The following is a 22,487-nucleotide window of genomic DNA, read 5'->3' on the forward strand; positions in this document are numbered from 1 at the left end:
ATAGTCACAGTGGGTACAACATCTCCAATGCACTTTCTTATAAACTCACTCACCGAATCAGCATATAAATCAATATTATTCTCTGAGGCTCCCCGGAACATGTCCCAGTCTGCGTGATCAAAACAATTTTGAAGCGTGGATTCCGACTGGTCAGACCAGCGTTGAATAGTTATTGTCACAGGTACATCCTTTTTGAGTTTCTTCCTATCCTAGCAAATTGGAGTCGTGGTCAGATTTGCCAAAAGGAGGGCGGAGGAGGGCATTGTATGCATCGCGGAAGATAGAGTAGCAGTGATCCAGTGTATTGCTCGCACGAGTGCTAAAATCAATATGCTTATAGAATTTAGGTAGCCTTGTTCTCAAATTTGCTTTGTTAAAATCCCCAGCTACCATAAATGCAGCTTGAGGGGGGATATACACGGCTGTGACAATAACCGGCGAGAATTATATTGGGAGATAATACAGTCAGCATTTGATTGTGAGGAATTCTAGGTCAGGTGAACAAAAGGACTTGAGTTCCTGTAAATTGTTATGATTATACCATGGGTTGTTAATCATGAAGCATACACCCCCACCAGAATCCTGGTGGCTGTACCGGCTCCGACAACATATTCTGAGAGAGCCATGTTTCCGTGAAACAGAGTATGTTACTATCCCTGGTGTCTCTCTGGAAAGCAACCCTTGCCCTAATGTCATCTACAGTACCTTGTTATCTAGAGACTGGAAATGAGTGAGTAATATACTCGGAAGCGGTGGGTGGTGTGCTCGCCTCCGAAGACGGACCAGAAGGCCGCTCCGTCTACCTCTTCTGTGGCGACGTTGTTTTAGGTCGGCCCCTGGAATCAGATCAAATGCCCTGGGTGGTGGTGCGAACAAAGGATCGGAACATTTGTATTCCTGGTTGTTATGTTGGTAAGTTGACGTCACTCTGATCTCCAGGCCTCGAGTCAACAACAATAAAGCCTTAAAACCCTCTGTCTGTCTATGGATAGCAGCTCTATGTCACTGTAGTCAGCTACCTTAGAACCTCTGTCTGTCTATGGATAGCAGCTCTATGTCACTGTAGTCAGCTACCTTAGAACCCCTGTCTGTCTATGGATAGCAGCTCTATGTCACTGTAGTCAGCTACCTTAGAACCTATGTATGTCTATGGATAGCAGCTCTATGTCACTGAAGTCAGCTACCTTAGAACCTCTGTCTGTCTATGGATAGCAGCTCTATGTCACTGTAGTCAGCTACCTTAGAACCTCTGTCTGTCTATGGATAGCAGCTCTATGTCACTGTAGTCAGCTACCTTAGAACCTCTGTCTGTCTATGGATAGCAGCTCTATGTCACTGTAGTCAGCTACCTTAGAACCTCTGTCTGTCTATGAATAGCAGCTCTATGTCACTGTAGTCAGCTACCTTAGAACCTCTGTCTGTCTATGGATAGCAGCTCTATGTCACTGTAGTCAGCTACCTTAGAACCTCTGTCTGTCTATGGATAGCTTACTTACTTACTCCTCGTTGCTCTCTAAGGAAAACAAGGCCACAACAGTCTATGTATATCAACACAATGTGACTGTGATAATCCAATGGAACATTAAAGTCCTTTGTCTGTTTGTTGACAGCACAATGTAGCTTTGGCACACATCACAATAACCAACAGAAAAGACACATGAAAAAAGAAACAGATGGAAAATGGAAAAATGTGGACCTCGATAATCCGCCATTGAGAAATTCAAAGTACAACCATCTAAATATAGCCCCTACTGCTGACACTGCCACTGTAATAAAGGTTCACAGTTCAGAATATTGTCTGTAAGCGACAATAGAGAAATGGTCAGACACACATCTAATAGTAAATGCTCTGCTATCTATGATAAACCCATTCACCAGACACAGAACAGCCTCTTCCTGTCACTGAAACCTAAACAGAGGAGAGAGAGAGAGAAAAAAAAACAATTAGCCGAGAGGTCCCTGGGATCATAAGTAATAATTTGATTGAAATTAAGTGACAGGTTTAACAAGCAGGGATAATTTCACATTTTCTTTCTTCCTGGGGGAAATCTGCCCTTTAATTGGGTTTGCAGGGCCTCATTGTTTGGCAAACAGTCCTAAAGCATACCGAGGCCCAGGCTGCCACCGTGTCTCATTATCCTCCACACAGTCTCAGTGTCACATTCCCCCGTCTCCCACCAACTCTCCATCTGGCTATCCCTCTTTCTCTCTCTCCTTCTCCCTCCCACCATCTCTCTGTCTGCCCCTCCATCGGCTCTCTTGCTCTTTCGATCTCTCTTTCTCTTACTCTTTCTCTCTCTTCTTTCTCTCTCCTTTTCCATCCTCTCACGAGCTCACGCGCCCAAGCACACTGATAGATGTGTAGGTTTCCCCTTCTTTGACTGTAATAGCACTACTAAGACTGCTACCTGGTATCTGTTGGTATTTGTTTCTGGGTCTATGGGTTTTATTAAACAGGAAAAACAAATCATTCAATTCTGGTCCACCATTACAGCCTGTTACCGCACACCAGAATCAGACACAATGTCTGTGTGAAGCGAACGTGAAAAGCTCTTCCCCTCTCTCCCTCTATTCCTCTTCTCCTCTCTCTCCCTCTTCCCCTCTCTCCCTCTCTCCCCTTCTATCCCTCTTCCCCTCTCTCCTTCTTCCCCTCTCTCCCTCTCTCTCTTCCCCTCTCTCCCTCTCTCTCTCCTTCTCTCCCTCTATTCCTCTTCCCCTCTATTCCTCTTCCGCTCTCTCCCTCTTCCTCCATTACTGGATGCTATTCTGTCATACTAGAAAATGAAAAGTCCCTCCAATTTTCACTGCAAGATCATTTCCACAGAAAACATCTGTTGACAATATCGCCTTTTGAACCCATTCTCTCTATTGCTGAGATGGTGATGGGTGGGCTGTTGATTGCTGTTAGTCTGTCAGGCAGGGTACTGTGCACACACACAGACACACACCCACACACAAACATAGACACACACTCCAGTGTACACGCACACTCCAGTGTACTGCAGCATGTCTGATATTCTCAGTGGCTCCATTGTGGGGAAATTGAAGCAGCAGTGTGTGGCTGCAGATGGCTGTTATTGTGAACCAGGGGTAAACTACTGCCACCATCATGGCTCCAGCCAGGACCCAGAATAATGGGGGAACTCAATGGAGTGTTAAATAGGAAATCATCTGTTTTCAGACACACATTTAATGTCATTGCCTCTCACCCAGTCTTTCTCCCTCTCTTTCTTTGCCAACGTTCTCCCTTTCTTTTATTCTCTCTCGGTCTCTCTCGGTCTCTCTCTCTCTCTCTCTCTCTCTCTCTCTCTATCTCTCTCTCTCACAACCTCATTGTTGTTGTTGAGGGCCCTAGGTTATCTAATCTAGCATGGGCAGCCTTTCCACTGCGTGTTCACAATAGGGCCATTTGGGCTTCTAATGTGGGTCTGTGCTCCCTCTCACTACCCTCTTCCAGACGACAAGTACCTCCCCCAGCAGGGTTTCTCCATTAGGAACCTGATAGTCTCACCCTACCTAGTGCACACACACACACACACACGCACACACACACACACACACACACACACACACACACACACACACACACACACACACACACACACAGGCACCAGATTATCTAGTCCATTTTCTCTTCTCCTTAATGGCCAAACTCACGAGGAGAGTCATCAGGCTTTATGACTATAAAACACAGAGCAGGGAAACTGATTGAAAAACAGCAGAGATTTGTGATAGTTAGAGTAAAAGTAATTAGCCGGGGAGAGCAGAGGTCTGAACGGGTGTGTGAATTACCCCAGGACTGGCAGGATTATTTGTCCTCTCAGGGGAGTTCTTTGATCCTCCCTACGGTCTTCCTGTGGCTTGTTTTGTCTTGAGGTGAACAGTGTGTGGGGGACGAATATCATAGAAACACAACTGTGTCTCTCTTGACTGCACAGAGATCCAGGAATTACTCATAGATGAAGCTCATAAAAACCTCCAAGCAGCAGTTGTTGTATTATTAGCGGTGCCCACAAATAGATGTAATATGTTGTTGGCTGTTGGTCAAAAACACATTACATCACACAGCTGCTAATTTTAGCTCCTCTCTTAATTAAGGCCCTTTCTGAAAATAACAAAATCTATAATTTTATACTCCACTTCTCTCACTTCTTTGCTCTCCTGTAATCCACACTGAACAGCTCTCACATCTCACACCTAACTAGAGACTTGTCTCCCAGAGGTTGCAACAATGCGCGCAGGCGCACACACACACACACACACACACACACACACACACACACACACAAAAAAACACACACACGCACGCACACACACACACACACACACACACACACACACACACACACACACACACACACACACACACACACACACACACACACAGAGTCTAGCGGATCACCGTCGCCTGCCTTCAGGTTGCTACCATGAGGAATCGCCGCAGGCTGAGCAAAACCTTTTCCCTTCACTGCACTGTCACACTCCCACTTGAGGAGGAGTCTAAAAGCAGCAGCAACTGGAAGAAAAAGGAAGAAAAACGGTTTGTTCCTTTCTAAGATTTATTTAAGAGAGGTAAGCTTTGGTTTTTATACCTTCAGGTACTTTGACTGTAGCTGAGTGAGTTTGCTTTCATGTTCCGTGAAAATCCCATCTTGTAAGAAGAGTCTCAAGATCAAGCTGCTTCACATTCTTGCTGTCTGTCTGTTTTATTGTCTCTCTTCATTTCTGCTAGAGCCCCCTTCTCCATTCTTATCCCCACCCCAGTACAGACAGGACCCACGGGGCAGATTGGACACCTGGTCCTATTCATTAGGACACACTGTCGCAAAACATTTTGAAACGGAAAACAAAAACAAGAGTTTCTGATTGGACCTGTTCTGGTGATCCTTCCCCGTTTTAGTCCGTTTTCTTCCATTTGGTGCCTAATAAATATGATCCTGGAATGTGACTAAATAGTTAATCTGCCTAATTGATTTTCTCTCTTTAATAAGAGGACACTGACTGCAAGGAGGGAGCACTGGGGCCATTTCATTAACTCTGAACTCTGACCCTTAAATGACCCCATCCCTTATTTGACCCTCAGGACAATATGACAGGACCATTATACATTATGTTTAAGAAATATACCAATGTGGGGTCATCCAAGACTACATTACCCTTCACAATGTAACCAACTTGTCACGCACTGGCCATAGAGAGGCTTTTATTCTCTATTTTGGTTAGGCCAGGGTGTGACTAGGGTGGGCATTCCATGTTCAGTTTCTATGTTTTGTATTTCTTTGTTGTTTGGCCCGGTGTGGTTCTCAATCAGAGCTGTCTATCGTTGTCTCTACTTAGGTAGCATTTTCCCACATGGGTTTTGTGGGTGGTTGTTTTCTGCTTTGTGTGTCTGCACCAGATAGAACTGTTTCGTTTGTGCTGCTTTGATCATTTTGGTTCTAGTGTTGGGTTATAATAAAAACACTGGACACGTACCACGCTGCACCTTGGTCCTCACCTTCTTCCACCAACAGCCGTTACACAGCTGTTGTATTGGACAGGTCATCTGCTTGGCCACAGTCCATAGGGTAGTGTTATTATCTAAGTGAACTTTCATTTACATAACAGATGTCTAATGTTAGCTTGGTGTGCGTGAGATGTGTTGTTAGGGGGATTTGGACGAGGATTTTGAACAGACAGTCTATTCTAAACCTCCAGCTCTTGTGAGTCAGTCATTGTGAGCCTAACAGGAAATTGCGACACTTCTTTACACATTCTTGGTATTATTGGCAGAATAAATGTGAATTGGATAATATACATCACAATGTTAGGACTGTGGTATTGTCTTTTCTTATTCAATTTTGCATGATGTTTATCATGGTGGCTCATCACCCGTTACTGTATTCTAATGACTGTGACCTTGTGTTGAATATATTTCATTCATACAACTAAGAAAATGTCCTCCAGGCCCAGCCTATAATCCTGGAAGTAAGGGATTGAATAGAATAATAATGTATCTGCTCTATAACACCTACAGAAGCCCTGTGAGCAGCTGTCTGATGAGAGGTAAGAAAAGAGTCAAAGTGAGGCCATGCCATCAGATTCCCTTTGGCTTTCTTGATGTCTTTTTGTTTTGAAGAGGAGGAAGGTAGCCCAGAGGCCTTGTTTTTGAGCTCTCTTTGTACGTGCATGTGTGTTTATGTGCATGTGTGTGTGTACATGTCTGAGCAGCTGCAGGTTTATACCTGACTCACCCGTGGCTCACAGCGACATTACATCCCTGAACAACAAAACACTGCATCATGGGTAATACTGAGAGAACGTTGTGGGTACTGACGAGAGTGGCCACTTGAACGTGTATCATTGTGTGAGAACTAGATTAGTTTGATATCAAAATCTGTGTTATCTATATAGCTCATTATTACCATAAACCCTGTGTGAGTTACAACTGTTCAGATTATGTGAGTTAGATTAGTTCTGACAGTCCAGTGCAGTAAAGGGGGTGCCACAATCATAGTGTGGGTGTTGTGAGATGTTGGTTTTTGAGGTCCAATGTGGTTACAGTACTACAGTGATAAAGAGATTGGGGTTTAGCCTCCCTTCTCCACCCCAGTGGACTTGACATATAGCCAACCCCCTGTGATCCCCCCCCCTCCTTCACCCCCCCCCCTCCCCCCTCCATCCCCTCTCACCCCCCTCCACCCTCCTGTGTGCCATTTGATCTCAACTCTCAGGAACATAAATTAGGTTTTAAGTTTTTAAGAGGAGCTATTCCAATTAAAAAGAGCCCCACTCTGTCAGGCATACAAATGCTGCCCAGGCCAGCCTTGAATAGGGTCTGCTACAGACTACAGACATGAAGCCTCAGAGCAGAGCAGAGAGCTATACCGTGTGTGTGTGTGTGTGTGTGTGTGTGTGTGTGTGTGTGTGTGTGTGTGTGTGTGTGTGTGTGTGTGTGTGTGTGTGTGTGTGTGTGTGTGTGTGTGTGTGTGTGTGTGTGTGTGTGTGCGTGTGCATGTGCAGAACCAGAGTGCTTAACTAGCAGAATGCAGCGTGGTGTGACTAAGACACAGCATCAGGAGAAATAATAGCCTTAAACACTCAACTGAATCTGGTGGTTTCCCCAGCAACGATAGATAATGAGCAAAAAGAGGAATCTGCTCCAAGTGCTCTCTGAGCGGAGCTACAGTTTAATATGTATGTTTATAATGAGCATCGGTTATACAGGATGTGGCTGAAATATATGTAAAATGATACGAGCAGCAATTTCAGTGTAATGTTTAAAATACCAAACATGGAATGTGAACATGTTTGAAATTTGAATAACGTCTGAGATGATAGGCATACGACATGTCTTGTTGTTTACAATGACCTTCAACAAAGGTTAGTATATATCAAAGCAAATGGAACAGGATTCAAGACTCTACTGAGCTGGCTTTGAGTGCATCAATACATCGAGGTCATTCTGCAGAGGAGGAAAGGTGAATCCCTTTACCTGCCACTGTCTCTCTCTGTTATAAAGCCCTGTTATGATGCTGGCTGTAGCCTTGAGCTATACTTGAAGAGTTTCTTTGCAAAACACTATATATAAAATGTAAGAAATGTTGGTAAATTAGCTTTAATTGATTAAAGACCTTATGAAAGAGATTGGTGTGTTTTCTCACTATCGTGGCATGGGGTTTTTCAAGGACCGATATATATTTGTTTGAAACCTATCACTTGATGGGTTCATTTCAGAGAGAAAAATTAAGTGTTTTTGCAAAACGCTATATATCCGCTCAGAGAAATAACAAGTACTGCTACAGTAGGCTTTACACAGTCAAACGTAAGAAATAGCTACATTTTTATAAAGAACTGTACAAATGACACATTTGTAACATCAATATTAAAAATTTTAAAAATAATCAATATTGTAACATGAGATCTATATCTTCATTAAATAGTGTCCGCAAAACACCAGTCTCAATGTCAACAGTGAAGAGGCGACTCCGGGATGCTGGCCTTCTAGGCAGAGTTGCAAAGAAAAAGCCACATCTCAGACTGGCCAATAAAACGAAAAGATTAAGATGGACAAAAGAACACAGACACTGGACAGAGGAACTCTGCATAGAAGGCCAGTATCCCGGAGTTGCCTCTTCACTGTTGACGTTGAGACTGGGGTTTTGCGAGTACTATTTAATGAAGCTGCCAGTTGAGGACTTGTGAGGCGTCTGTTTCTCAAACTAGACACTCTAATGTACTTGTCCTCTTGCTCAGTTCCCACTCCTCCCACTCCTCTTTCTATTCTGGTTAGAGCCAGTTTGCGCTGTTCTGTGAAGGGAATAGTACACAGCGTTGTACGAGATCCTCAGTTTCTTGGAAATGTATCGCATGGAATAGCCTTAATTTCTCAGAACAAGAATAGACTGACGAGTTTCAGAAGAAAGTTCTTTGTTTCCGGCCATTTTGAGCCTGTAATCGAACCCACAAATACTGATGCTCCAGATATCAGCTAGTCTAAAGAAGGCCAGTTTTATTGCTTCTATAATCAGACAACAGTTTCCAGCTGTGCTAACATAATTGCAAAATGGTTTTCTAATGATCAATTAGCCTTTTAAAATGATACAACGTGCCATTGGAACACAGGAGTGATGGTTGCTGATAATGGGCCTCTGTACGCCTATGTAGATATTCCATAAAGAAATAGTCATTTACAACATTAACAATGTCTACGCTGTATTTCTGATCAATTTGATGTTATTTTAATGGGCAAAAAAATAGCTTTTCTTACAAAAACAAGGACATTTCTAAGTGACCCCAAACTTTCATTTAGCAGATGCTCTTATCCAGAGCGACTTTGATCTTAAGATAGCTAGGTGAGACCACCTATCACAGTCAAATATACAGGATACAAACTGTCCAAACATTCGAAAAAAAAAACATTTTAATACACATCTAAAATCTATGAATAAAATATCTGTGAACATAAATATTTTACCTACATGACTTTAGCCATAAGTAATAATTTCTGATGAAAAAACACAAATGTCAATCGTTGCTTTTTCTCCAGCGTTCCTTTCACCCATCTTCTGACTTTCTTTCTCTCTCTCGCTATCTCTCTTACTTTCTCTGTGTATAGACAAGCTATTGTTATTCACTGTGTATTTATTCCTTTTTCTATATATTTTTTTACTTTTCCATACTATTTCTATATATATAAATATATATCTTCTTCCCTGTCACTCTTTCTTTCTCCCTCTCCCTCTCTCTTTCCTCTTTTCCTTCTCTCTCTCTTTTCCGTAACCCGCCTCTCTCTGAGCACTCGTCAGTGTTGGATCTACAGTAACTCTGGCAGGCAGAGGGAGGAAGGAACTTCAGGATAGAGATCTGCCACTGTCGCTGTGTTTAATCAGGGTGGGTAGCCAGAGCAGCACATGGCTGGGAGCAGTGCACTGTGGGTAACTGATCTAATGATGGCTCGTGACGCTGACTGGAGTTGAGCCGGGCTGAGACCGTCAGCTCATTACAGATGCAACTTCACTCCCAGAAATACTCAAAAGACAGAGAAATATTGAAAAAGAGAAGGATGATGAGAAAATGACAGAGAGGATGAAAAAAGGAGAAGGAGGATGAGGAAAGGAGCGGGAGGATGAGGAAAGGTGGGGGGGTGAGGAAAAGAGAGGGAAGATAAGGATGAGGAAATGAGAGGGAGGATGAGGAAAGGAGAGGGGGGATGAGGAAAGGAGAGGGAAGATGAGGATGAGGAAATGAGAGGGAGGATGAGGAAAGGAGCGGGAGGATGAGGAAAGAAGAGGGAGGATGAGGAAAGGATGTGAAGGATGAGGAAAGGTGAGGGAATGAGATGGAGGATCAGGAAAGAAGAGGGAGGATGAGGAAAGGAGAGGGAGGATGAGGAAAGGAGAGGGAGGATAAGGAAATGAGAGGGAAGATGAGGATGAGGAAATGAGAGGGAAGATGAGGATGAGGAAAGGAGTGGAAGGATGAGGAAAGGAGTGGGAGGATGATGAAAGGAGGGGGAGGATGAGGAAAGCAGCGGGAGGATGAGGAAAGGTGAGGGAGGATGAGGAAAGGAGGGGAAGATGAGGATGAGGAAATGAGAGGGAGGATGAGGAAAGGAGAGGGAGGATGAGGAAAGGAGAGGGGGGATGAGGAAAGGAGACGATGTGGAAAGGAGGGGGAAGATGAGGAAATGAGAGGGAGGATGAGGAAAGGAGAGGGAAGATCAGGAAAGGAGAGGGAGGATGAGGAAAGGAGAGGGAGGATGAGGAAAGGAGAGGGAAGATAAGGATGAGAAAACGAGAGGGAAGATGAGGAAAGGAGCGGGAGGATGAGGAAAGAAGAGGGAGGATGAGGAAAGGATGTGAAGGATGAGGAAAGGAGAGGAAGTAATGAGGATGAGGAAAGGAGAGGGAAAATGAGGATCAGGAAAGGAAGGGAAGGATGAGGAAATGAGAGGGAAGATGAGGATGAGGAAAGGAGTGGAAGGATGAGGAAAGGAGAGGGAAGATGAGGAAGAGGAAAGGAGCGGGAGGATGAGGAAAGGAGGGGGGATGAGGAAAGGAGAGGAAGGATGATGAAAGGAGAATGAGGATGAGGAAAGGAGAGAGAGGATGAGGAAAGGAGTGGGAGTATTAGTAAAGGAAAGGAGGGGAAGGATCCTTGAGACAATTGAGACATGGATTGTGTATGTGTGCCATTCAGAGGGTGAATGGGGAGGACAAAAGATTTAACCTCTTGAAGCAAGGGTGCAGTATTTTGATGTTCGTATAAAAAACGTTCCCAAAGTAAACTGCCTATTTCTCAGGCCCAGAAGCTAGAATATGCATATAATTGGCAGATTAGGATAGAAACACTCTTAAGTTTCCAAAACTGTTAAACATATTGTCTGTGAGTATAACATAACTGATATTGCAGGCGAAAACCTGAGGAAAATCCAACCAGGAAGTGCTGTTTTTCTGAAACTACTCTGTTGCATGACTATCCTCCATTTAAAGGGGTATCAATCAACCAGATTCCTTTCCCTATGGCTTCAACAGGGTGTGAACAATTTTGAGACATAGTTTCAGGCTTTTATTCTGAAAAATTTGCGAAAATGACCACACGCGTCAGTGGATAACTAGGTGTCCCCAGATTTGTGCATGCGCGAGAAACCTTTTCTCTCTCTCTCTCCTATTGAAAAGGCTACCGTCCGGTTGAAATATTATCTATTATTTATTGTAAAAACAACCTGAGGATTGATTATAAAAAACGTTTGACATGTTTCTACGAACTTTACAGATACTATTTGGAATTTTCGTCTGCCTGTCGTGAACTGCACGAGCCTGTGGATTACTAAACAAAACGCGCCAACCAAATGGAGGTTTTTGGATATAAAGAGAATCTTTATGGAACAAAACAAACATTTATTGTGTGGGAGTCTCGTGAGTGCAAACATACGAAGATCATCAAAGGTAAGCGATTAATTTGATTGCTTTTCTGACCAACCTACTTTGCTGCTAGCTGTTTGTAATGTTTTGTCTGCTGAAAGCTGTCCTCACATAATTGCATGGTTTGCTTTCACCATAAAGCTTTCTTGAAATCTGACATGCCAGGTGGATTAACAACAAGCTAAGCTGTGTTTTGGTATATTGCACTTGTGATTTCATGAAATGTAAATATTTTTAGTAATTTAAGTTGAATTTGGCGCTCTACAATTCACCGGATATTGATGAAAATGATCCCGCTAAAGGGATCGGTGTGCCAAAAAGTGCCTTTGAACGAGGTATGGTAGTAGGTGCCAGATGCACCTGTTTGAGTGTGTCAAGAACTTCAACGCTGCTCAGTTTCCCATGTGTATCAAGAATGGTCCATGCCCCAATGAATTGAGGCTGTTCTGAGGGCAAAAGGAGGTGCAACTCAATATTAAGAAAGTGTTCCTAATGTTTTCTACACTCAGTGTATAGGGGGGGGGGGGGGGGGGGGGGCATTATAAGAGTTAGATATAGAGTCAGATCCTCAACATGGAGATATTTCACATTGATCAGACTGAGAGTAGAAGCTTGATAGTGGGAGAGAGTAACATGGCTCATAGCTCTCAGGGGAACAGTGGGATGATATGTGGAGCTGGCAGCAGTCCCTGGAGGAGAGGAGACCTAGTCAGTTGTGTGTGTCTTTCACATTTAACCCAACCCCTCTGAATCAGAGAAGTGCGGGGGGCTGCCTTAATCCGCTGTCAGGGGTTTACTGCCTTGCTCAAGGGCAGAACGGTTACTAGCCCAACGCTCTTAACCACTAGGCTTCCTGTCGACCCTGACAGAGAGGAGAGGGAAACAGGAGAGGGGATAGAGGAGAAGAGAGGAGAGGGGTGGATGGAAGAGAGGGTGATGGAGGAAAGGAGAAGGGGGATAGAGGAGAGGAGAAGGGGATGTTAGAGTGGGGGGATGGGGTATTGGGGGATGACGACATGCCAGCCCTTTTTCCAAAATCTAGATGATCACTCCGTTTCCGCAGTAACCCATCTCCAGGGTCAGCTATCTATGCTGGTACCTGGCGGTGATACCGTGGGGCACATAGTTATTAATGCAGCCCTGTGTGTCTGTGCACACTGCATGTGACACCGGCTACGCTTCCACACAAATACACACCCACTACACACACACACACACACACACACACACACACACACACACACACACACCATGCTACAGACGGCCAATACAGTGCCAACAACAAATGACAGCAGCTCATCCAGAACACAAAATGGACACACATACTCTGTATTTATAGCTAAACGTTTTTTTTTTTTTTTACATTTTAAATTTTTTTTTACCCCTTTTTCTCCCCAATTTCGTAGTATCCAATTGTTGTAGTAGCTACTATCTTGTCTCATCGCTACAACTCCCGTACGGGCTCGGGAGAGACGAAGGTTGAAAGTCATGCGTCCTCCGATACACAACCAACCAAGCCGCTGCTTCTTTAACACAGCGCACATCCAACCCGGAAGCCAGCCGCACCAATGCGCCGGAGGAAACACCGTGCACCTGGCCACCTTGGTTAGCGTTCACTGCGCCCAGCCCGCCACAGGAGTCGCTGGTGCGCGATGAGACAAGGACACCCCTACCGACCAAGCCCTCCCTAACCCGGGCGATGCTAGGCCAATTGTGCGTCGCCCCACGGACCTCCCGGTCGCTGCCGGTTACGACAGAGCCTGGGCGCGAACCCAGGGACTCTGATGGCACAGCTGGCGCTGCAGTAAGATCTACGTTTTAACTGGGCTATAGTCTGCTTCCACTGATTGGATTAAAGAATAGGATTTCTAACCAATTAGATTCAAGATGTTTCAATAAATGTCGTGGTATAATATATTAAAATCTTGTCAAACGTTAATCCAATAGGAAGACCTAAAACCACACAGTGTGTGCTTTGCAGAGGTATTGAATGGGATAAAGGATGAGACTGGTCTAGCTTTGGGTCATCTCAGTGGCAGTAGAGGCTCTGGCCTTGGGATAAGAGGGGGGCACTGCTTGTCTCTGCCAGCTACCACACATGCCAACCAGCTGACCGAATAATGCCCCCGCATACTCCACTTCCAAATTCCTCTCCCCGCATGTGGACAGATGCAGCGCCAAATCCTAAATCCAAGACCCTCAGCCACAAAAAGAGCGAGCTGGCCTGAAATACAGAGAGAGGCAGACGGCCACAGCTTAGATAGAGGAGCTTCATCTGTGGGGTGCAGAAATGGGGTTCAAATGGGGTTCATCACAAAACCAAGACCGAAAAGGATGCCAATATCTGGTAAAGAAATATCGTTGTTACCCATGCTTGTTCAATGAACCATAAACAATTAATGAACATGCACCTGTGGAACTGTCATTAAGACACTAACAGTTTACAGATGGTAGGCAATTAAGGTCACAGTTATGAAAACTTGGGACACTAAAGAGGCCTTTCTACTGACTCTGAAAAACACCAAAAGAAAGATGCCCAGGGTCCCTGCTCATCTGCCCTGCTCATCTGCGTGAACGTGCTTTAGACATGCTGCAAGGAGGCACTGCAGATGTGGCCAGGGCAATACATTTCAATGTCCGTACTGTGAGACGACTAAGACAGCGCTACAGGGAGACAGGACCGATAGCTGATCATCTTCACAGTGGCAGACCACATGTAACAACACCTGCACAGGATCGGTACATCCGAACATCACACCTGTGGGACAGGTACAGGATGGCAACAACAACTGCATGAGTTACACCAGGAACGCACAATTCTTCCATCAGTGCTCAGACTGTCCACAATAGGCTGAGAGAGGCTGGACTGAGGGCTTGTAGTCCTGTTGTAAGGCAGGGGCTCAGCAGACATCAATGGCAACAACGTCGCCTATGGGCTCAAACCACCGTTGCAGGACCAGACAGAACTGGCAAAAAGTGCTCTTCACTGACGAGTCGCAGTTTTGTCTCACCAGGGGTGATGGTCAGATTCGTGTTTATCGTCGAAGGAATGAGCGTTACACAGAGGCCTGTACTCTGGAGCGGGATCGATTTGGAGGTGGATGGTCATGGTCTGGGGCGGTGTGTCACAGCATCATCGGACTGAGCTTTTTGTCATTGCAGGCAATCTCAACGCTGTGTGTTACAGGGAAGACATCCTCCTCCCTCATGTGGTAACCTTCCTGCAGGCTCATCCTGACATGACCCTCCAGCATGACAATGGCACCAGCCATACTACTCGTTCTGTGCGTGATTTCCTGCAAGACAGGAATGTCAGTGTTCTGCCACGGCCAGCGAATAGCCCGGATCTCAATCCCATTGAGCACGTCTGGGACCTGTTGGATCGGAGGGTGAGGGCTAGGGCCATTCTCCCCATAAATGTCAGTAAACTTGCAGGTGCCTTAGTGGAAGAGTGGGGTAACATCTCACAGCAAGAATTTGCAAATCTGGTGCAGTCCATGAGGAGGAGATGCACTGCAGTACTTAATGCAGCTGGTGGCCACACCAGATACTGACTGTTACTTTTGATTTTGAACACAATATTCCATTTCTGTTAGTCACATGTCTGTGGAACTTGTTCAGTTTATGGCTCAGTTGTTGAATTGTTATGTTCATACAAATATTTACACATATTAAGTTTGCAGATAGAGCGATGGCAACACATGTCACGTTAGAATGATGCCATCTGTCGGAAGATATTGGGGCCTGACCCTGCTGGCCAGGTCTGTCCAGGGCTGTTCAGGTGTGTTCAGGGCTTGTCCAGCAGCCTGTTAGCTGGCTAGGGTCAGCTCCCCCTCTCCGGCAGGCAGCAGCCATGTTCTCCGCCCCTTGCTGCCACTCAGGGAGATCACCCAGGAGACGCCATGGTGACGGCATGATGGACAGGTCGATCAGGAGAAGGCGCTGAGCCGAGGGGACAGCTAAGAGAGCACAGAATAATTCATCTCTCAATCTCTCCTCACTATTCTCTCTCTCTCTCTCTCTCCCTCTCCCCCTCCCTCCCTCCCTCTCCCCCTCCCTCCCTCTCTTTCTCCCTCTCCTCCGTTTTCTCAATATTTCTCCTACTCCATTCAACCGGTCTCTTTCTCTCTGTCTCGATATTCTATCTATGTCTGTTTCATTCTTCACATCTGGAAGAGTTTCTGCCAGTCTTTCAGTCTGCTATATGATGTATGTGGCTGTTTGAGTGATGGTTGAGTAATGTGATTCCACATGTGTTTGACTGCTGTTATTGAGAAGTATTTCCCATAGCCGGACATGTAATGATAGCCTAGCTGCAAATCACAAAATGGCAACCCACCCAGTAGCACAGATGTGTCCATTTGAATTTGCCCTGGATCTATGTCTATCGTTCTTCATGGGAAAGTATTGGTATGATTACAGATGGTGTGGTTGCTAGGTTTCCATTACATGAACACCATTTTATCCTCAAATTCCTGACATAAACAAAACAGCGGACAACAACATTCAAATCGTGGGGTTAGGTATCTGCCCTGACCCAAAGAGAGAGCTGGTTAAAAAGCAATGCCTCCCCTCTCCAACTCAAGACAGGGAGATACATTTTAGGATGTATGGTCATGCCTGGGAGTTTTTGGAATCTCCTTGAGATTAGCCTAGTCTCAGAGTGACACAGACAGAAGCTAAAGCAATTAGCAAGCAGGAGGAATTATGCTAATGAGCCTGTAGGGCTTGTTAGGTCATTTTCATTATGTGTGTTAAGCCGTGACAGGGCAGGACTTCCTTCTCCAAAGGAAGATTAATTGTAGCATAAAGAAATGAGGTGCAGAATTAAGCTTTACCATTCAGCATTGCAGCACACAAACAAATCTAGAAAAAAAGAGATGGAAAAAAAACCATCCTGGGGTTTAATCATTATCCTCTTTGGCACTGGGGTTTGTTTCTGAGGTTTTACAGGCGACAGGAATCTTTCGTGAGTCACAGCCAAATAAGGCAGGCACCGAGATCAATTTAAGCCGAAATAACAAGGCTGTAGCCAAGCTAGGTGGGAGAGGGTCACCTCTCTCTAATCTCTCAGAGTGCTCTGTTCTGCAGATCAAACAGTAGGAGAGGAACAGGGATTAAATCACACAGAAAAGTCACATCTAAAGTGTTTAAAGTTGTTTTAACAAACCTGGTGCCTGGACCAGGATTTGTCTACCTCTTCACACCTTTTTGCTGGATATGATTGTGCCTGTTCCCCATCTACTCTCCATTCTTTCCAACATCATTAGTAGAAAAAAAAAAGATCCGTCCACACACAAACGCACACACACACACACACACACACACACACACACACACACACACACACACACACACACACACACACACACACACACACACACACACACACACACACACACACACAAAGAAACACACAACATTTCCATAGTGTTTCAAACAATACTCTTTGAAAGCGGTGGGCCCAAAACAAAGAGCTGTATAAAAATAGCTGAGTCTTTGTATTGCTCTGGGTGTAATCTGTCACGACGCCAGTCCATAAATTACATCAGCGGTTCAGTACTTAAGGACACAAGACTGTAAATACAGCTCACAAATGAAGCCGTTAATCAAACGTTTACGGAACCTTTCGCCATGTCAATATGCATTAGCAGCTGACTGATTGCCATTTGTCTAATGAATCAATCCCCGCCTTCCAACTATGCCATTACTTCCCTGATGAGCGGGGTCACAGCACTGTACCTCCCCTGGAATAAATCTTCTGATGCCTCTGATCCAAAAACAACAGTCTTATGAAGTAATACTCATCCAGCCTTATAGACTACATAAGGAACCGATGGGAACACAGACAGCTGATAGAGGGCTTTGCAGTTGTCCTTGCCACCACATATAGTGGAGTGAAGACCTATTGATCTGAGAGAGCTAATTTATGTACATGCGTGTGGAGGGCGAAGCACCAAGTCAGTTGATTCCTTAGGTTTCAATTGACTATGTGTCAGAGAAATACATCAACTGCCCCCAGTCTATTGGAGGCCTCCAGAGAGAAGCACCACCAACTGACCCACTAATCCAACAGAAGACTGTTACAAAGAGGCAAACCGGTCTAAGATACAGTACAACCCTGGAACTAACTCCTCAGCAAGGTTCCTTAAACCTTAAAGGAAGCTCTCTGTCCTCCAGTGGCAAGCCACAGCTATCAACCCCCAGCCAGCATCCGCTTCCCTCCAACTGGAATATGACACTTTTAGCACCTTATCAGTTGTTTTGGAATTAATCTGGAACCCTAATTCCAGTCATCTCTCTCCCTATCTCTCTCGCCCTCCCTGTCCTATCTCTCTCGCCCTCCCTGTCCTCCCTCTCTCGCCCTCCCTGTCCTCCCTCTTTTGCCCTCCCTGTCCTCCCTCTCTCGCCCTCCCTGTCCTCCCTCTCTCGCCCTTCCTGTCCTCCCTCTCTCGCCCTCCCTGTCCTATCTCTCTCGCCCTCCCTGTCCTCCCACTCTCGCCCTCCCTGTCCTCCCTCTCTCGCCCTCCCTGTCCTATCTCTCTCGCCCTCCCTGTCCTATCTTTCTCGCCCTCCCTGTCCTCCCTCTCTCCCCCTCCCTGTCCTCCCTCTCTCGCCCTCCCTGTCCTCCCTCTCTCGCCCTCCATGTCCTCCCTCTCTCGCCCTCCCTGTCCTATCTCTCTCACCCTCCCTGTCCTATCTCTCTCGCCCTCCCTGTCCTCCCTCTCTCGCCCTCCCTGTCCTATCTCTCTCGCCCTCCCTGTCCTCCCTCTCTCGCCCTCCCTGTCCTCCCTCTTTTGCCCTCCCTGTCCTCCCTCTCTCGCCCTCCCTGTCCTCCCTCTCTCGCCCTCCATGTCCTCCCTCTCTCGCCCTCCCTGTCCTATCTCTCTCACCCTCCCTGTCCTATCTCTCTCGCCCTCCCTGTCCTCCCTCTCTCGCCCTCCCTGTGCTATCTCTCTCGCCCTCCCTGTCCTCCCTCTCTCTCTCTCCCTGTCCTCCCTCTCTCGCCCTCCCTGTCCTCCCTCTTTTGCCCTCCCTGTCCTCCCTCTCTCGCCCTCCCTGTCCTCCCTCTCTCGCCCTCCATGTCCTCCCTCTCTCGCCCTCCCTGTCCTATCTCTCTCACCCTCCCTGTCCTATCTCTCTCGCCCTCCCTGTCCTCCCTCTCTCGCCCTCCCTGTGCTATCTCTCTCGCCCTCCCTGTCCTCCCTCTCTCTCTCTCCCTGTCCTCCCTCTTTTGCCCTCCCTGTCCTCCCTCTCTCGCCCTCCCTGTCCTCCCTCTCTCGCCCTCCATGTCCTATCTCTCTCACCCTCCCTGTCCTATCTCTCTCGCCCTCCCTGTCCTCCCTCTCTCGCCCTCCCTGTGCTATCTCTCTCGCCCTCCCTGTCCTCCCTCTCTCTCTCTCCCTGTCCTCCCTCTTTTGCCCTCCCTGTCCTCCCTCTCTCGCCCTCCCTGTCCTCCCTCTCTCGCCCTCCCTGTCCTCCCTCTCTCACCCTCCCTGTCCTCCCTCTCTCACCCTCCCTGTCCTCCCTCTCTCGCCCTCCCTGTCCTCCCTCTCTCACCCCCCCTGTCCTCCCTCTCTCCTTGTCTCTGGTGAGTTAATATTTTGGCAGTGCTCCCAGGTAAGAGAGAGTAGCGGTGTAGCAGGACTGCTGCAGAACAGTCATTACTGGCTGTGTGCTGTTATCGGAGAGGGGTTGGATCCATGCAACAGTTATCACGTTATCACACAGGGCTCAGAGCCCAGGGACCCAGGAGGTTGTGTGTTTCAGTCCTCTGGGACAGGCCGGATGCTCACAGGAAGGCGATGCTCACAGCATGGCTGTTTCACTCACAGCTAATGCATTAGCAACACACACACAGAGAAAGCATAGTCTACGTCCAACCAACATTCCTGCCTTACTCCATCAAATGTCTAATGTGATATTTAAAATATCTAGGAAACAATCTAATGGTGGAATGGATTTCTCTGCCACACAGCAGTAACACGTCCAGCATAAGTCTCTATTCCATAATGATAATATTAATAACTTTTCAGAAGATTAGAGCAACAAAGGACTATAGACTAATAGCCCAATCATAGTAGCTTCTGTGTCCAAAATGGACGAAAGGCTATAGGGAATAGGGGTTAGTAAATAGGGGGCTATTTCCGATTGGCCCCATACAGTAGCTGTAGTGATGACTCACCGTCATGAAGCCGTCCAGTAGGCCAGAGTCAGGTTTGGGCGGGGCCTGCAGGCGTTCCATGGACCACTTCTCTATGATGGAGGCCACTTGGCTGTTCTCCGTATTCAGGATCCTAAAGCCAGTCATGTTCACCCCACTGTAACGGTAGGCCTCCACGTCCAGCGCAAACAGGTCCTGACAGGCAAGAGTTAAGAGTCAGGAAAGTAGGAAAAGAATATACATATATATATAATATGCTAAAGAGGGGTTATAACTGTGTTATAAACAAAGCAAAACAAAGCCATTTTCTCCCCTAAGAGCAAAAAGGATTAAGTATAGACTAACAATTAAATAGGAATGCTGATTGTGAATATGCAAGGACATGGTAGCAATGTGAGTTAATGTGTGGTGTCTGAGGGTTGTCCTCTGCTGGAGCTAACACTGGAGTATAAAGTCCAATCTGGCAGAAAATGGCTGCCATATGTGTTCATCGATGTGGATGGGTTGTTCACTCTGGTGGGAGAATTAAGCTCTCAGCACTGCGTCCCCTCTCTGCCAAACTCAACATTGGAACATGTTCGAACGTCCTCCTGTCTGTTCCGTCTCCTCGGTCCCTCCCAAACTCCTCATCTTCACTCATGTTCATTTTTCTCATTTCATACATCCTGCAAATGGCTTCGCCAGACTTAATTGTGTTCATTGTGATACACTGAATGGCTTCTATAAAGAGAATGTGGACATTTAGATCTTTCATTTTAAAAAGTAATGGAAGGATGTATTTTTTTCTTGATGAAAAGCTCTGGCAGCGAAGAAAACGGAAGGTTTTAGTTCAAAGGATTTGAAAATTCTGGCTGAGGGAGGGGGCAGGAGTGTTTTGAACTTAACTCTAACTACTGTTAGATGAATGAGATATGGCTTTAATAGGAGTAGGACTTGAATAATGTTTCTGACCTGACAACTCCACAGGGAGTGAGTATAAGAGAGAGAGAGAGAGAGAGAGAGAGAGAGAGAGGGAGTCAGAGATAATGTAGAGTGTGTGTGTGTGTGTGTGTGTGTGTGTGTGTGTGTGTGATAATCTCTGCAGAAAGGGAGAAATAGAGCAGCCCTCTGAAGTAGGCCAAGGGCCATGTCAGTTACACAACCATGGGGTGTCAGAACTGAACAGCTATCTGACCCCCCCCCCCCCCCCCCCCCTCTATCTCTCTCTCTGTCTCTATCTCTCTCTCTGTCTCTTTCAAGAGAGGAATGAAAGTTGACACTCCTCTCTGCCGCATTTCCCTGTTCTCCTCCAGGGAAGAATATGGAAGCTGTCATTCACTTTCACATTCAATGATCTTGTTGCCCTCAATCATCACAGCGCATGAGCTAGGTCATTCTGATGTCACTTTCTTTCTCACACCTAAGACATAAAATAAATTGTTGCTTTACTTTTGATTGGCTGTTAGTCAGTTTGAGGGAAAACATGAAGATTGAAGACTGCCTCTGTTTTGCTCACACCTTCACTGTGTCAGAAGTTTCCAGATGGATACAAAAGTTAGACAAGCAAAATGATGGGGAAGCATCTCGGCAGGCAGTGAAACATATGGCTGTACTTTACTTACCAGTGTGGTGAAGATGTAGTGATAGTACTCTGTCATCATCCCCATAGCAAGAGCCTGGAGAGAGAGAGAGAGAGAGAGAGAGAGAGAGAGAGAGAGAGAGAGAGAGAGACCGAGAGAGAGAGACCGAGAGAGAGAGAGAGAGAGAGAGAGAGTGAGAGAGAGAGGGAGTGTGTGAGAGAGTGTGAGAGAGAGAGAGAGAGAGAGAGAGAGACCGAGAGACCGAGAGAGAGAGACCGAGAGAGAGAGAGAGACCGAGAGAGAGAGAGACCGAGAGAGAGAGAGAGAGAGAGAGAGAGAGAGAGAGAGAGAGAGAGAGAGAGGGAGTGTGTGTTGGGTGAGAGAGAGAGAGAGAGAGAGAGAGAGAGAGAGAGAGAGAGAGAGAGAGAGAGAGAGAGAGAGAGAGAGACCGAGAGAGAGAGAGAGAGACCGAGAGAGAGAGAGAGACAGCGAGAGAGAGAGAGAGAGAGAGAGAGAGAGAGAGAGAGAGAGAGGGAGTGTGTGTTGGGTGAGAGAGAGAGAGAGCGGGAGAGAGATAGAGAGGGCGAGAGAGAATGCGTGAATGCTGAATGTATGAATGTATGAATCTACAGTATACATTGTGCATGTGTGTGTGTGTGTGTGGTGTGTGTGTATGTGCACATGTGCCTGCGTGTGTATGTTACAGAGTTATGTGTGTTTCTGCGTATAAAATATATAAACCTCACATCCACTCTCCTCTAAGCCTGGTGTAACCATCTCTTCCTCCATCCATCCCTCCATCCCTGCATATCTCCCTCCCCTCTATTCATCAATCCATCTATCCATTTGCCTTTCAACAGTGAGGGCTCACATTACTTACTAATGATGGCAATTAAGCAGACCTAAAGGCCAGGATACACTCTCATCAGGGATAGAAAGGTTATGCTGTGAGTGAGGAGGATGACTCTACTTTATTCTCTGGCTACGTGGATATAAAGTCGTGGCCAAAAGTTTTGAGAATGACACAAATATACATTTTCACAAAGTCTGCTGCCTCAGCTTGTATGATGGCAATTTGCATATACTCCAGAATGTTACAAAGAGTGATCAGATGAATTGCAATTAATTGCAAAGTCCCTCTTTGCCATGCAAATGAACTGAATCTCCAAAAAACATTTCCACTGCATTTCAGCCCTGCCACAAAAGGACCAGCTGACATCATGTCAGTGATACTCTCGTTAACACGGCTGTGAGTGTTGATGAGAACAAGGATGGAGATCACTCTGTCATGCTGATTGAGTTTGAATAACAGACTGGAAGCTTCAAAAGGAGGGTGGTGCATGGAATCATTGTTCTTCC

The 22,487-nt window shown here is 46.1% G+C and overlaps 1 protein-coding gene across 2 annotated transcripts in view; it reads right to left on the reverse strand.

Moving 5' to 3' along the window:
• LOC110512031 (glutamate receptor ionotropic, kainate 2) overlaps positions 1 to 22,487 on the reverse strand; it is a 234,597-nt gene that overhangs the window by 117,509 nt on the left and 94,601 nt on the right. For both annotated transcript variants that reach the window (XM_036970551.1, XM_036970556.1), the window contains exons 6-7: positions 21,171 to 21,224; positions 19,591 to 19,764 (exon numbers count right to left, since the gene is read on the reverse strand). In XM_036970551.1, the coding sequence (XP_036826446.1) occupies positions 19,591 to 19,764; positions 21,171 to 21,224 (228 nt within the window). The remainder of the gene's footprint in view (positions 1 to 19,590; positions 19,765 to 21,170; positions 21,225 to 22,487) is intronic.

This window comes from Oncorhynchus mykiss, chromosome 3 (genome assembly GCF_013265735.2).
Source record: "Oncorhynchus mykiss isolate Arlee chromosome 3, USDA_OmykA_1.1, whole genome shotgun sequence".
Taxonomy (NCBI): domain Eukaryota; kingdom Metazoa; phylum Chordata; class Actinopteri; order Salmoniformes; family Salmonidae; genus Oncorhynchus; species Oncorhynchus mykiss.